This window comes from Tachypleus tridentatus, chromosome 8 (assembly GCF_004210375.1).
Source record: "Tachypleus tridentatus isolate NWPU-2018 chromosome 8, ASM421037v1, whole genome shotgun sequence".
NCBI lineage: Eukaryota > Metazoa > Arthropoda > Merostomata > Xiphosura > Limulidae > Tachypleus > Tachypleus tridentatus.
In genome coordinates, this window is record NC_134832.1 from 12708992 (window position 1) to 12726649 (window position 17658).

At 31.3% G+C, this 17658-nt stretch overlaps 1 protein-coding gene across 4 annotated transcripts in view; it reads left to right on the forward strand.

The window, feature by feature from the left end:
• LOC143258543 (uncharacterized) overlaps window positions 1-17197 on the forward strand; it is a 46260-nt gene extending 29063 nt beyond the window's left edge. For 2 of the 4 annotated variants that reach the window (XM_076517671.1, XM_076517672.1), the window contains 5 exons: window positions 5288-7075; window positions 7952-7993; window positions 9435-9590; window positions 10188-10226; window positions 15742-16605. In XM_076517671.1, the coding sequence (XP_076373786.1) occupies window positions 7054-7075; window positions 7952-7993; window positions 9435-9590; window positions 10188-10226; window positions 15742-15935 (453 nt within the window). In that variant the 5' untranslated portion in view covers window positions 5288-7053 and the 3' untranslated portion in view covers window positions 15936-16605. Of the gene's footprint in view, window positions 1-5287; window positions 7076-7951; window positions 7994-9434; window positions 9591-10187; window positions 10227-15741 lie in introns of all 4 variants that reach the window. The other 2 variants (XM_076517673.1, XM_076517674.1) reach the window with 2 other exon arrangements.
• Window positions 17198-17658: the final 461 nt, after the last annotated feature.

The following is a 17658-nucleotide window of genomic DNA, read 5'->3' on the forward strand; positions in this document are numbered from 1 at the left end:
TTTATTAAAGGATATAAAGATAGAAGTCATTAATAAGTTATTTAAGATTAAAATACCATTATCAACTTCATATCACTAAGATACACATGAATCAAATAGATATGTGAGTCAATTTTAACTTCGTTTTTATCATTTGCTCAATTTTATGTACATTTCTCGTTCCAGTTGTGAATATTAATGTAATATACGTTGTTGTTTTAAATGAACCATAAAGCTACACAATGGGCTATCTGTGCTTTGCTCACCGCGGGTATCGAAACCTGGTTTTTAGCGTTGTAAATCCGCAGACATACCGCTGAGCCACTGAGAGGCATGTAATATTATAGATTTATTATTTTAAGAAGTGCATATTTTAATTAATCATGATAAAATTTGAATATTTCAAAATATAGCAACAACAATGTTTTTGAAAATATTTTTTAAGAATACGAAAATAGTTTGAAAGATCAAATAGAAAATTTGTGGAAGAAATTGGCCAATAAAAAATGTTGATATTAAGAAAGGACCTTGTCCTTTTCCAAAAACAGGTGATTTAGGACAAAAGTATTAGTTTAACACTAAATGAAAAATTTCAAGACAATATAGTATATTAACCTCACAAACGAAAGTTCAGTGCACCCTTAATGACATTGAATACTTATTAAATGGCTTAGGACATAATGTGACACTGATCGCTCAACAAAAATATTGAGAACACAATAAAACAGTAATAATTCGAGCATAACTGAGAATAGCGACAAAAAGAAGACTGGAAAACTAGTCTTTTGGGAAGATTTTATTGAGCATCCAAAACTGACACTCTCTCGAACTGAAAGTCAAAAGCCGTGATTAGTGACAAATACTGGGTACTTCTCGTTAATTTCTACTTAAAGCAAGTCTTCTAGTAAAATAAAAAAGACTTCAAACCGGTAACAAGCACAACTATTAAAATATTTCGTTCCTGCTTATAAAGATAATAATACGTTATTTCATCCTTTGAGTTCTTTCTCATAACGATATTTTCATGACACTTAACGCAATTGAAGCTAAAAATAAGAAATGAAACTACGTGAACTTTAATAACTGTGGGGTAAAAGTGTTATAGGTACGTGAATTTGTCGACAAAACATGAAATTATAGATCTACACAGATATGGTCAAAGCCAGTTGATCCATTTATGTTTCTATCTCAATGAGAAATTATGATTTCGAATATTTTTAAGACAAACTTGTGGAAATTATATGCGCACTATTTCTCAGTATGTATAGAAAACAATTGGAATTTTATTTATAAAATACGAAAATTTAGACTAGAAAGAAAAGAACATTTTATTTAGCAATTCTAGTCGTAACACAAGGTTAGTTCAAATTTCTGAGGAACAACTTTGAAATTGACGAATATTAACTTACTGAACTGATTTCCACCGACAACGATAATACATTTTGTAATGCTTCAGAACAGAAAAACGTAATGGAAGAAGTAAATAAAAATGAAGATGAATGTGCTACGGACCCATGTAGTCCCACACTGAGCTGAATAGGGTACAACTGTGAAGTTGACACAAATGATGATAGTTGTCTGATATGTACGTGTGAAAGTCGTTGTCCACCACTACCAAATTGTTCTCCTGAATGTGTGGTTCAACCAAACGTTGAAGGTGATCAGTGCCCTAACTGCCAGTGTTAAGTGAATCTGTTCAATGGTCAGTGATTTGCTTTATTTTTACTTATAGAAGAAATGCTTTATAGCTCTATTTCCATAAAATAATGATAGTAATAATAATAATTAGCTAGCTGGTGTTGTACCAAATTAGTATTATGTAAATTTCCAGCATACTGTCCTCGAATCCAAAACATTTTTATCAAAATACTTCGGATCAGTTCGTCATACATAAGCTGAATATCACGATTTTCTATAGGTAGTCTGGCGATAGTCTAGAAAAATGCTAAAATATTCAATATTTTGTTAATGGATTTAAGCACTGTGAAAGAAATAAAATATTGTACTAACATTTTGGCTAAATATCTTGACCATAGATAAATATTTTGGATGGATAAAAGAATGATTGTTTCTTTGTTTGAAGTTAATCACAAAGCAACACAATGGGTTATCTATGATCTGCCCAATATAGGTATCGAAACATGGCTTCTAGCTTTGTAAGTCCACAAACATAGCACTGGGAGGGCTAAAAAGAAAGAGTATTCTGCATAACATATGACTCATTTTCAGTTTAATATATGAAGTGTTTTTTAAACTTTGACTTTTGGGTTTTTTCTTCATCTTCATCGAAGTTCGTACATGTTTTCGACCAGGGAAGTACAGCATAGATTACTTCCTCCCTCTCAGGCAATATTATTATATTTACACTATTACTGAATTCTAGGTAATAAATTGTTTTCCGTTTCTGTTGCATTACTCACAGTATGTTATATTTTGTTCATTGTCCGCAGTTTTAATAACATACCTTTTTCGTGTCATGTCCAATTCATTGGGTATTATTTGAGAGTTTTGCTTATTATGCTAAAATATTGAGTTTGATCTCAGTGGCAGACAATGCACAAATGACCAATTGTGTAACATTGTGCTAAAAACAACAACAAATATCCTTTATATATTCAAAATTAAACTGTAAAGGAAGCCTCTAAAAAAGCCGTCATAGGGAAATGTTAGGCTTAAAAATGAAAATTCAAATCTCTAGAAGTAGTGACTTTGCAAACATTAAAAGATTCCTTTATATTTTTACGTTTTCACTGCTGTGGAACTTAATACATGTACTGGTTAAAAATAATTATGCAAGTGTCATTATCTGTAACACTAGCTGTAACGAGTAGTAACAACCTTTATTGAGTAGAAAAGTTTTAAAATGATAGTCAAGTACTCAGATGATTGAGTAATTCTCTGTGGTATTATATCAAAGTATGTTCAGCATTTTGAAATATCAACAATGCCATTTAAACTCTATGGAATGAGCGTCAAGCTGACTTACCACTTCTCACGGAGTTAACTGGATTTCGGGAAATTCCATCATACATTAGTAACCTCAGACAGTAGTAAATGGAAACCAACAAAAACACGGCAGGGATTTCGGTTTAAAATTATTTGACCCCAAGCCAAAGCTTGGGGTTAAATATAACCGGGGGTGTTCAAGAAATTTCCGTTCTCTTCGTCCCCCTGCGATTTGAATGTCCTGGTGAGCATAATGATAATAGACAACATGAAATAAAAAAGACAACACCGATGAAGTTAAAATTAACTTGAAGCAAGCAAACAAAGGCAGAATAAACCAACGACGGACAGCACAAAATCAACGACCGATATGAGACTTTGGGTTCTTCAGGGCGGCGGGAGATCTGTAGATCCTATGCCAAGATGTGAATATAGTGAGAAATGAGAAGACACCGAGAAAACCCACTTTCACTATCCAGGTAGTGAGTGCCCTGTGATCCTTGACGTGGAGAGGAAGGAAGGACTCAGTGATTGGAATTAAATTGTGTGTTTTTTTTAATTTAATAGTGGTGTACAGGTCCTTGAGGCAAGTCTGGGTTGGTGGCGCGGCGAGTCGTTTTCATTATCAGAGGACGTGGGTTGATAAAAGAAAGAAAACTTGGAAAGCAAATGGAAAGAGTAAGGCTATGTCTCACATAGTGGTGGAGTATATATCACATACTAATCCTATATTTATATGGAAATTTCAAAAATATTCAGCACTGATAGTACGAATTTATTCCAGTAAACTAATCAGCCGATAATGTTTAAAATAATATAAATATGAAGTGCAATGTATCATTCAATTTTACCACCTCTCACTCAGTTATACTTGTTTCATGGTGTATAATCCATCAAAGCCGGTATAACCCAGTGACAAATAACAAGTCGAATGATAAATTGAGCTCCAAATTCATTTTTTAGTATTTAAACATCTTTTCGGCTTAATAATTTGGAAAATAAATTATTAGTATCAATGCTGCATGTTCTTGAAGTTAACATAAATATAGTACCAAAGTATGAATAAAAGATATCTTACGACATCAGCATATAACCGCTAAAAGTTTTCTGTTGATCAAAAATCAGTATTAGCCTCTGTTAACCTAATTTTCATTTTACAATGCTTGTGAACAGTTCAGGCGATAACAATGAAATATCAGTCATTTCAGTCTTACAAAGTTATGACATAGTAAATAACACACAAAGTTCAAATAGGTATACAATTTAAAACGTTCAAATTAAGGTCAAAATGTGACTACTGAAAAGTTGACTCTACATGTTTCAACATCATCTTCGCGAGTGAGTTGCAAGACATAGTCGTGTCTTATTTATAATTTTTATGATCATTAAATAGATCATTTGATATACGTACAGGTTTAAATTCCCGAGTGAACATTTTTGCATAAATATTCGCCGGATCTTTGCCTTTATTTAATAATACATAACATTTTTCATATTTATTTATTTCCAAGGATTCTCAAATATTATTAGCTAAAATAGATTTCGGTTGAGCTAATATTACAATATCTTCTCACAGTACCGTCTGTTATGTTTCATGTACATGTTCTGATATAGCTCAGTTTTCAATTTTATTACTTCTTAACTATCCTTTATGGTCCATTAAATGATATTTTAAATTACATTTAGTTTGCCCAAATAAATATTTCTACACATACATTCAATTTTACAGATTCTTGTTGTTGTTGTTTGCATAAACTGTTTGTTATCTTTTGTATTACCTAAATTTTGCTTTATCTCATTGATTGGTTTCAATATAAGATAAAATATATGTTGTTTTCTAAACAATTTAAATAAATAATTAGTTGAACTTAAGATATATAACAATAATACTAACATTATAAGAATACAATACTGAAACTCTTACTTTTGCTATTGTTATTATCATAAAGTAAAACTGATAGTCACTTGATATGGGTGATATTTAACAGTCCTTCCTAGTACAGCGATAAGCCTACGGATTTATAACGCTAAGATCAGCGGTTCGATTACCCTCGGTGGACGAAGCAGATATCCCGATGTGGCTTTGCTATATGAAAAACACATACACACTATTTAGCAAGATATTAATCTTATATGAAATGTAGTGTATATCTTTTTGAAAGAGAATAAATAACTTTGAATAATAAAAAAACATTGTATGTTATTTTACTGGAATATTTATGTTTTACTTTACTGACACTATCGCTAAACTTTAATTAGATGCTAGGTATTGTTATTTTTTGTTTACTGAACTTTTTTCATATCTTTATTATTTAAGTTTTCATTTTTCTTTGGATGTTTATTTTCTTTTTCTTTTTTCCAGAGATACCAAAAAAGTGAGGAAGATATTAAAGAAATGTATTTGTTTTTATTTTGTTGCAACTGTGTTACGTAAAAGCCAAATACAGTTTTAAATTTTAGAGGATACTTGATATTATTGGACAAACGTACACGAGGCAGATGAAGTTAGGAAATATCAAGTCTCTGTTCTCTTTATTTAGAAAATAATAAAAAATACCTTGAATTATTAAATAAATGTTTTTTATTGATTTCATTGATAAAAGCATTAATTACTTAGCTACGTTATTTTTTTATTGAAACAGAATACATCTTTTTGGATTTATACTTTCGTTCTATATATAATATCATTTATATAGAAGTATAGAACAACTTTGAGAAATGTCGTGACAACGAAAAATTTGGCTTTTTGAATAATTAATGTAACTTAGGAAGAATATAACGGAGGCTTGTTGTTTTATTCGAAAAAAAGTGCTTAATAAGTGTCTGGTATGTGATGTAGAATTATCTGTTCAAAGTGGAACAACTTTAGAAGATATTGTTCGCCCTTGTACTCTTGTCTGCAGTATTGAGCTTAATACACATATGATTACACATTAGAAACCAATGTTGAAATTTACAAAGAATTTTTATGAAGATAAATATCATTCATAAGTCAATGGTCACCTTTTAACCGGAAGCGACTTATGACATGCAGTTATTGGATTTCTTTACTTTTGCAATGACCAAGTGTTTTTTTGTAATAAAAAAAGTTACATGTTACTTTACATAAATGTTTTAAATCTTGTGTCGTGGTGTTAAACACCAAGATGGGAACAATGTATCACTGGACGGTGCTATTAACTTAATCCAAGCTACAATTTGTTAAGCATTTCAGATTGAAAAAAAAAAAAAGTAACATATATCTCAAAGTTCTGAGTTATAATTTTTTTCAATATTTTTAATTATTATATCTTTTTGTTGTGTACCAATAACTATTTCTATTTTCGTTATACTTGCTCACATCTTACAATAATGATTTAAACATCCTATCATTCTTCATTTCTGTCTTTCTCTTAAGACAAAAGGGTATTCAACACTCCAAAACATTTCTGAAGTTTAAAGGCAAGTTGCAAAACTTAATAGAAAATGCTATAGTTTTTCCATTAATTTTCTGGTTGATGAAAATATACATGTTTTATTCCTTAAACATCATAATATTTTAACTTAAAATAATTTTAGCATAACAAGCTATTCTAATAAATATGTATGTATATGTGTAGTTTTAAGTTACCTCGAAATACTTTTATAAACCTCAAGAATTAATAGATCTCGTATAACCAAATTGTGTTTAAGGTATAATAAACCCTTATTTGCTGTTCATACTGCGTGCTTACTTTACTTTAAAAATATATGATACGAAGTGAGGACCAGTTTAGTAGAGTGTGTGTGTGTGAATTTTTAATCCAAGAACTTGCAACAGAGAATTATATATTTGGTATAAAATTAATTTAAGTACAATTACTCCAGTTATCATTTATTTGTTTTATTTATTTCTCATTATTTTATGTAAATGATAAAATATATCTACTTTTCTAGAGGTTATAAAATAAGTCTATTTAGTTAATAAATTAGTGAGTTTGTGTTTTATGTGAAAGTAAAATTGAAATAACAAGATTATCCTAAGTGAGCGTCACCTAGAGAAAGAAAATCCAACGAAGAATATTTTTGTTTGGAAATTATACCTGCTTTCATTCTAAGAATACAAGCGCATGTTGTTTCGTTATCCTGGAAGTTATAAATGATGTCAATATGACCAAAGATTATTCAGAAGGTAAGATGTAAACTATTTTTTATTTTAATACATTTAACAGTTAAAAACCTATAGAATCTTTAACACAACTTTTAACTGAGTTTTCAAAGCACTAAAACATTTTGCAAGGAAAAATATAATGAAGGCAGATTTATTGATTTAAGTTGCCCGGCAACATTAAAATACACAAAAGAGACATCAGAGAACTCACGATGTATTTAATGCTGATTTTGTACTTGATTCAAACAACAGTTATGTATCCATTCATCTTTGTGTAAAAATAATTGTATAAATGTTTTCTCAAAGACTTGTTTTAGAATTAAAAATAAAAGTAATCACTAGAAATCACAAATCACTTTATTGAAATGAAAAATATATATAATGAAGTATCTGATAAAATGTTATATAATTGTAATTAATAATATATGCGAAAAACCCCGAAAAATAAACATATATAATTCATTTCAGCTCCATCTGGCAGCTTAGCAGTAAGTCCTCCGACTTATAACGCTAAAAATCAGGTTTCAATACCTGCGAAGAGCATAGAACAAATAACCCATTGCTTAAGTTTTAGTTAACAATACAAAGAAACATTTATTTTGAAAAATAAAAAAATATGAGATTACTTTTGGATTAATGTTTAAAAACGCACAAAAATAAATTACAACATTTTAAAAGTTATAACACAGATGTGTATTAAATAAATGAGAAAATAGGATTAGCTTTAAACAGAGTTGTATAAACATGAAAAAAGAGAAAATGGTAATTAAAATACAGTAATTAAAATTAATAATAGTCCGATATATGTTTATATATTTCTCTTTTTTTCATGTGTTAAACCAATAAAAAGTAAATATTCATTATATAATTTAACAACTATGGATTTGCCGCACACAGAAACTCGCCAGTTTCCACCAAGACGAAGATCAATCCCAAATGGTAGGTATATTGATATTAGTGAACTAAATTATTTCCATTTTTCTTGCAAACAAAACTGTCTAACATATAAACATATATTCAGCCTAATAACTGGTATGTGAATAGTGAAAAGAGCTGTATCTAAGAGTTTTCATGACTTTATTAACAACCTTAGAAATTTTATATTAGAAAAATTGAGGTTTTTAAGACATTTTTGTTTATTTACTGTTTTCAAAAAACCTCGAAAAGGTTACAATCTTTCGAGTGATAGAACAACACTAAAGGTGTACTATTGTAAGAAATTAGAGCACGTAAGTGTTCAAATAAGTCTATAATTACGTGCATATAGTTTTCACTTTTATTTGTTTATTCGTTTCTTCGGTTATTTGCTGTAACAAGTGTTAAACTTGTAGACAAGAGGGAAAACAACTAGTTAACAGCATTCATCGCCAAATTTTGCGTTACTCGATTCTAGTGGTGGGATTTGACTATCACTCCTTAACACAACCATTTTTAACATTTTTTCTATCTCTCATTTAATTCCAACCGAATAAGGCTGATGGACCATTAGCAGGATATCGCCTCTCTTCGATCACGAGGTTTAAATCTCAGAGCGGAGTGGTGACGGATAATGGATAAACAAACTTAAGTGTTACTGTGGAGGAAAGAGTTCCAATACGGAAGTAGAATGGTATGAAATGAAGCTCGTGAAGGATACAAACTTTTATTTAATCACTTGTGAAGGTGAGACAGAGAAAAGGAAAGACCTTTAAGCAAGAAAAAATATACGGAGGCAAAATTTTCACAGTGGAAACATGTTTTGGATTATCCACTGAAAGAGGCATTTTATAGATGTTGAAAAAATATCAACATGTTCTAGATTATTCGCTGAAAAAGGCAGCTCATACGTGTTGAAGAGATAAAAACTTGTCCTGAATTATTCACTGAAAAGGTATCTCATATATGTTGAGTCCCCCTCTGGGATAGCGGTTTGTCTAAAGATTTACAACGCTAAAATTAGGGGTTCGATTCACCTCGGTGGACCCAGCAGATAGCCTGATGTGATTTTGCTATAAGAAAACACACATATACATGTTGAAGAAAAAGCAACATGTTCTGGATCATTTACTAAAAGAGGCATCTTCTACATGTTAAAGAGATAACAATATGTCCTAGTGGTCCACTGAAAGAAACATCTCATACATGTTAAAGAGATAACAATATCTCCTGAATCATCGACTGGAAGAGGCATCTTAAAATTATGATAAAGAAGAGTATTAAATAAATGGACAAAATTAGTTTTGGCTTAACTCTGCGATATTAACTGTAAAAAAAGTCGAATAACTCATCTCAATTAAAAAGGTTTAAGGTGTCCTGAACAATATAAAATAATTTTAGAAATCCTACCGAACACAGATAAAATATAAGAAATGACTATTATCATTATTTTCACACATTTCAGGTTTTGATTTTGACCTAGAAGAAGTGTGGTGGCCAAAAACTCAGCGAAAGAACAGTCGTGGTATGACGGATAAGAAAACGTACGATTTAGATCGGACCGTGCCAACAGAATATTACTCCAGACATCGAATGTTACCGACCACAAGTGAGTCAGAACGTAAGTGTTTACAGGCCAGATGCAAATCGTGTTGTAAATATAAATTACAAGTTAGTCGGTATGTGAATTAATTGTTACTTAACGTGGGTGCTGTAAGTTAATTGGAGAGTGTTTAAAAGTTGTAGATAAATCAGGATTTCTATTCACTAAAGATTGCAAGAGAGTTAGAAAAATATGTTTACCGAGTGCAAGAGTCAAGATGTAAATGTTCATAGATTCCAATAAAGAGTCAGAACACAGGTTGTAATAGGTTAGTCAAAGCTGGACCTAAATGCTTAGTTCACAGATAAATTAGGACATAGATTTTTAAATTATAAGTAAGTTAACAAAAAGAGTTTATAAGATACTTTATTCTTGTAATTTCTTTGTCCATTTTGGTAAAATATGCAGAATACTAAGATACTATTTAAACTTTCAAGGTAACTAAGTTGCAGTTTAGCTTCTCGAAACCTAATACTTTTATACGTTAGTTGGTTAACAGGCAACAAATGATTATTTTGGGCAACTATCAATTATTAAAGTATGCACGTACTGTAAGGACGTTGCACATTTTACGGGAAAATGTGCAGTAAAACTGTATAAATACGTTTCTTATAGGTTTGCCCGATGTTACAATAACAAAGAAACAGCGTAAAGGTAAGAAAAATTTAAATCGTATGAAGGTTAGTTTGTGCATTTTTACATTCCTTTACAAATATCTAAGTTGGTGTCATAAATAATATCTAAGTAATGCGAGAGATATCAGTTTTGTTTTGTTTTTATATTTCTGCGTTACTGTGACGATGCCTTTCGCGTTGTTTTGGTAACCTCATCATTAGGCTTGCTAGATAACCAACACAAACTTTCACTTGACTGTTACTCTTACGACCAAAGACTCCAAAGAAGCGTGTGTTTGTGATAACGCCTAATGGATCTTCAAATACAAAGTGCAAGAAAGATAACCGCTAACCCATCTCCTCGTAGAAAAATCTAAAACTAAAAGCAGACAAAATTGTATTCTTCTTTATGCGTATATACATATACAGAGGAGTAATCGAATGTATAAAAGCCATTAACGGTACACAAATTAGTGGTGTGTCGACGCAGGCCATAATGCTATTCACGATATACCTGTATATTTGATTCACAGCGAACTCCTAACTTTCACCAATGTTTTTTTAAAGTTATTTCTATATCGAGATTACTAAACAATATTGAATTAAGGAACACCACACATTAAATAAGATACATTTCGCAGCTTTTTATAGCAGAAAGATCTAGTAAAGCGAAACGTTTATGAAACAACGAATTCCAAAACAGTGACCTTATCCATGAAGTAAAAGCCAAAATTATGCAGTATAAACATCTAACCTAATAAGACATTGTAATAAGGCTTGCCCTATTTCTTTGCACCGTTAATAAGGTAATAAACAGGATTTGAAATTGTTAAAGACTCAAAGGTAAAAAGTTCATAATCTATCAGATGCACCTCGAAGTCAGCAGCTGTTTTCGCAAGAAAGGTACCTGAAGAAACTAGAATAATCACAGAAATACCATTAAACCACATACCTCAAATACACAAATGTAACTGCAATAGAATTTTGTACGCATATGTACCTAGTTTTGAGAACCAACGTTTACGTGTAGCTGAGTTGTATGAGCTAAGACTGTAATTAAGCACAAAGCTGCACAATAGGATATCTATGCTCTGCCAACCACGGGTATCAAAACCCGGAATCTAGCGATGTAAGTCCTTAAACATACCGCTGTCCTTAGAGGGCGACCTAAGACTGACCTCAACATTCTTAGTAAAAGTTTATAATATGAATTACAGTGTTAGACAATAGTGTCTAATCATCATGTACACCTGAGCAAATCCGGCAAACCGGGTTGTAGCTTAACCAATATTTTATCATAGCAACTGTAATGTTTTTTTTAAATTTTAACTAGCACTTCAAAATTTTTACTGGGTAAATAGATAGACCTAGAACTAGCATGTTTTTCATACTAAAGTATGCCTTGCACGCTGTTTTGAGATGATCATCCAACTGGTTACGATTGATGATGAAGGAATTAGCTTCAAGGCAGTATGTAAACTAGAACATCGTATTAATAAATTTAATTAACCCTTAATAGATAAAGAAAAGTGTTCTGTACAAAGTTTATAAACCTTTCTCTGTATACCGGCTTTGCAGTTTAACTTCTCAAGATGCTGTGTCTTTTACAATACACAAACAAAAAATTAACTGAAAAACAAAACAAAACACATGAATCTACTGATAAGCATCGAACAATGACGTAAACCTTTATCGTTTAGAGAAAAAACAAAAAACATCATGATCAGTGATGTCGAGAAAACCCACTTGTAGAGAAAAATATATATGCAAAAACGGCTCGTTTGGGTTGAGAAAATATTTTACGTAGAGGAGCGAACAACGTTTCGACCTTCTTCGGTCATCATCAGGTTTACAAAGAAAGAAAGAGGTAACTGACCGGAAGCTAACCACATGTTTGAAAGGGGTTGTGTAACTAAGTGTCGGAATGTAGAGGGCGGTGTTAGATGTTTGAATATATAATTTTATATTATTTTTAATATAAGTATAAAGGTGTTCCTTTGTATTGGTTTATTTTAGGTTTATGTTGTTGTGTAAGTAAGGTATAAAGAAAGCTCTATGTAGAGGAGGGAACAACGTTTCAACCTTCTTTGGTCATCATCAGGTTCACAAAGAAAGACAGAGGTAACTGACCGATAGCTGACCACATGTAGAGAGCATGCTTAGATGTTGGATCATATTTATTAATATAGATATAAAGGTGTTCCTTTGTATTGGTTTATTTTGGGCTTGAGTTGTTGTATAAGCAAGGATTCTTTAATTTTGCATTTATGTTTGTTTTGTTATTTAGTATTTGGGTGTTTTCAATGGTTATGTTGTGTTTATTTGACTTGCAGTGTTCGAAAACGTGTGAAGGTAACTTTTTATGTTCTTTGAATCTGGTTTCCATTTTCCTACTTGTTTCTCCAATATAGAAGTCGTGGCAATCATCACATTGTATTTTATAAATAATGTTGATGTGGTGTTTGTCAGTGTAGTTTTTACATAGTATAAACCTAAGTTTTGTGTCTGGTTTTTGAATAAATTTGGTATTAACTGGAATGTCATATTTTGTTACTAGTTTTTGCCAAATGTTGGTTATTTTTCTGCTGATGTCGGGAATATATGGTATGCAGCAGTATATGATTTCATGAGATATATTTACTTTTGTTGGTTGATTTTGTTTTCTGTCTAGGTGTGTGCGTATAGTGTTTTCTCCGGTTTGTGGAGGAAACTTATTGATGTTGATGAAGTATTGTTTTATTTTGTCTAATTCATCGTTAATGTTATCTGATGAGCATAGTTTTATGGCTGCGTTTATTTGGTTTCTTAGTGTGTTGAGTTTTTGTTTTGTTTCATGTGCTGAGTCCCAAGGAATGTATAGTTCAGTATGGGTGATTTTTTGGTGGATTTCTGTTTTAAATTGTGTATCGGTTCTTGTAATTTTGAGGTTAAGAAATGATATTTGATTGCTTTCTTCCTATTCACATGTGAAGTTAATGTTGGGATGTATAGAGTTAATGTGATTGAACAATTTAAGTGTGTGTTCTGTAGATCTGAATCCCGCAACCATGTCATCTACATATCTGTACCAGTATAGTGGTGGATGTAATGCTGTGTTAATTGCTTGTGTTTCAAATTGTATCATAAAAATATTGGCTAGAACTGGTGATACTGGGTTGCCCATGCTTAGGCCATGAACGTACGACTTTCACAGAGCTTATGTAATACAGTTGTCTTAAGCAAAATCCTAAATGAGTAATATTATGAAACATTATTAATTTAAAAAACAAGGAATTGGATTTCCATATAGTTGAAGAATAAAAATAGGTAGTTTAAAGTGAAAACGCAATCGCAAAAAAGTAAAAAAAAAAAAGCTTAAGGTTTGAAAAATAATGTTGACATCATTTAATCAAGCTGCAAGTCCATATTTTGACTTTTCTAAATATTACAGCGTTTAGACGTGAAGTCACTAGGGATTTGTAGCTATATGAAATAATGCCAACACTGTTTCAAGCTTTAAGCTTCTTTGTTTAATTTTCTTGCTATTGCATTTTTTACTTTAAGTTATATATATAGCTTCTGTAATTAAATAAAATATATAGCTACAAACGTTCTGTTTCAACTTCGCCTAGAATCGTCATCAATGCTTGCATGATTCTTGCCATTCCTTACTTTATCTGCGGTATCTAAAACATTTGCGATCACGCATTATTGGTTATACTTCGATACTTACCATCAACTATCACATTAATTGCCAACTTAATTCTGGAAACTAGGCTTGGTGATATGTTTTAAACTATGGCTTAAAGATCACTGTTGTGGGAAATAACATAGACATTTATGTAACACGGCCCAAATCGAGAATGTAATAGTAACAAAACAAAACTGTTATCCTGTCAGTAGTGTAGTGTTTGAAAGGGCAGGAACCATATGTATATAAACAAATAATATGCAAGTTCAATTTTGTCACAACAACTTCATAATCGTTACGACACATGTGTCATGCATGCCATATAAACACTAAATTACATACACGGCCTGCACGCAGCTATATATGTATGCATGTAGTAGAGTATGAGGTTCCAAATAAACCACAGACTTCATTAAAGCAATTGAATTTCAACTATTATACAGTTGCTGTTTTTTGTGAGGTAGTCAAATAAAACTACTCTACACAATGTGTACGGATGTGCAGACTAGTGGAGTCATATTAAATAATGTGACAAATGGACGATTCCTATTATGAACCATTATCGTATTTCGTGATATATATTTATAATACGGTTTCCATTAGCTAGGATTATTACTGATCAACTAGCCAACTTAGCTTCCGTTTTGTATCGAATGATGATGGAATAATTCATGTAAAATATAATATGTAAAGTAGCTAAATACAGAGACATTCTTTATAAAATGTTCCTTACACATATTGAATTATTGCTTCTGAAGTTTGAATAAGCTTGATGCAGTAAGTGAAAATGGAAATATGTAAAATATAATGAGTAGTTGAATATAAACTAGAGTATGCTATTCCTAAAATTAAAATATTATTATAATCTTAACTATAAATAACTTTACGTTTTGTCCTCCATAAGTAAAAAAACCCAAAAAAACCTGGGAGTGGCCTAGTGGTTGTGTCCTGTTGGTCGAAATTCCTTCTCTCTCTGCGTCATAGTAAAAGTAACAGTCAAAACTCATTATTCTATCAGAGTAGTCTAAGAGTTAATACAAATCAAAATTAGTGAGAGCTAACGTAAATGGTCCTTTCGTAGCTTTGCACGATATTCGAAATAAACAAACTTTTCAGAAAAGAAGTTCCCGAAAGTCCGATAAGCCCCCAATGGCACAGTGGTATGTCTGCAGACTCATACCGCTAAAATCCGGGTTTTGATACTCGTGATGGGCAGTGCACACATAGCTTAATTCTAAACAAAAAGTGCGATAAAATGTTTATAGGAGAGAGGAAGAAACTTAATTTTTAATCCTTCTCCATTGTTTGTTTCTTCTGTTACTTTATATCAATTGCTCTTGTTTCATGTAGGTAGAACATTTTAAATGTTTTTTCATGCTAACTGTACTTTTAAGAAATATAAATGAATGTCATTTGTTTGTTTGTTTTTAAATTTCTCGCAAAACTACTCGAGGGCTATCTGCGCTAGCCGTCCCTAATTTAGCAGTGTAAGACTAGAGGGAAGGCAGCTAGTCATTACCACCCACCGCCAACTCTTGGGTTATTCTTTTACCAACAAATAATGGGATTGGTCGTCACATTATAACGCCCCTACGGCTGAAAAGGCGAGCATATCTGGTATGAAAGGATTCGAACCCGCAACTCTCAGATTACGAATTGAGTGCCTTAACCACCTGGCCATGCCATTTGATTCTATACTTTTAACGAGAACGTAAATTGTCATTCATAATTGCTATAAATAACAAACATTTTACAAAATTTGTTGAATTAAATAATTGTTAAATATTGTTGCGAGTTAGAAGTGTTTTATATTCTACTCATAATTTTTTGTCTTGAATCAAGGGTTATTAGATAAGTAAATATTGACGACTGTGTCACACCGTAGGTAGTTTGAACCTGAACCAGAAATCAGAGGCTGCAATCAATGGTGCACATTGCAACACATCGGTTAGGAATTTTAAACCCGAAAACATGCCTGGTCGAGCTCATGATGGTAGCGCTATCTATTCACCCAACCAATTTGAAAGTAAGAGAAATGATTCGACCTGTTCTCTGACTTCTGAAGAATTCGATTTTTAAGTTACTGCAAAAATGTATGGATTTCCTTTTATATAGCTCTGCCGCTTCTCGAATCACCGAGTTCTGAAGTGATTGTTATATCTTTCTTCCAAAATTTGAAGACTTAAAGAAATTTAAATAAGCCTTCGGTGAACTCGTGTATTATGCTGATTAACAATTCAGATTAATAGTAAACAAACAATCCTCTCTCAGTGACAATTCTCACGCTAACAGTCATTTAGTAATAATCCACTGATGTGCTATAATTAAATTATTTTGTTGTGTTAGATAATGAGTGTTAGTAGACTTTAGAAAATAAAAAAAAAATGTTCAAAATTGTATGATAAAATTAAGTTAAGAAACATTCAAATCTTGAACTTTTCCTTATCTGTTTATTGCTAATTAAAAACGAGTTAGCTTCTTATTATACTAAGAAATAAATTACATCTCAAACTGCTAATGAACTGAATGAATGCAATTACACTCACAATAGGTTTCCACAAAAGAAACTTTAATAAATATATCTTCAAATTTTATTTTATTTAGTATTATTACCATAGCTTATTATACGTATGTTGCAAAAAAAGAAAAATTTTGTTCATTTTTACTTAATTTTAATCAAATAATATGACCCAGTTTTTTTAAGTCATTTTACAAGCTGCAGGAAAGCACTGAATTTTCTTTTATCATATTTTTGTATTATATCTAAGTACTTTCAAATAAATGAAGTGAAATTAGTCTAATTATGAAATGTTTGAGGTTTTATTTCCAACCTAGGCTTTTGACTATATTCATCAAGGAATATCGTATGATTAGTAAGTACAATCATAGTAAAAACATTATTTTATAAAGACAGTTAAGGGAACTTTATAAAGACAACTAGCTAGTTGTAATAACAAGATAAATTAAAAAAAATCGGGTATTTAAAACCCTACAAATACTGATAGTGAAGAAAATGAGGAAATAAAGATGGAGATACTGTAGATATTATTTCCTCAAACTACTAACCCCTATTTTGGTTCCATGCTGTTAGCTATAATTACATTTGGTGGATCCCTATTTGGAGGTTTTGAATTCCCAATTTTTTATTTATTTTGTTTGTAGAATTCTTTTATGCTCAACTATGGGCAAAGGTTTTCTTGATATGGTACCTAACTTTATACATTGTAATGATCATAAACATACTTAGTAGCTAGCTGATACAGTTCATGATGATTTACCATACCTATTCACTACTTTAAAAAATGTCATTAGTTCGAGATGTAAAATGTCAAGCTGCAGCTGAAGATCGTCATGGAGACTTGTAAGCATTTATAGAGTTTATGTAACTAATTTCTCTGTATGTAATGTATAGCCATAGGCAACTATATGCTTTAAACTGAGACACAATCTCCATCAAGCACATATAAAATTTTACCAGTAGAAAAGCAGCCTTTTCAAATAAAATATACAAGTTTCCGTTTTTTCACATTTATCAGTACAAATTTTCTACTTTCATTAGCTTTTGTCAACGCAAATGACGCATACAAAAGATTCTCCACAAGAACAAAATACGATATTTGTACATATAAAGAGTCAGTTAAATAATGAATCATGCAGCTTCAGTAAAATAAAAACAAGTATTCTTAACACAGGTTGCAAGTCGGTCAGCTAACAAGTCAAATAATGTTAACATTTTTCTGCACTGTACATGTATTTCCGACGGATACTCATCCCTCTCGTATATAGCTTTCTCGAAATTTTT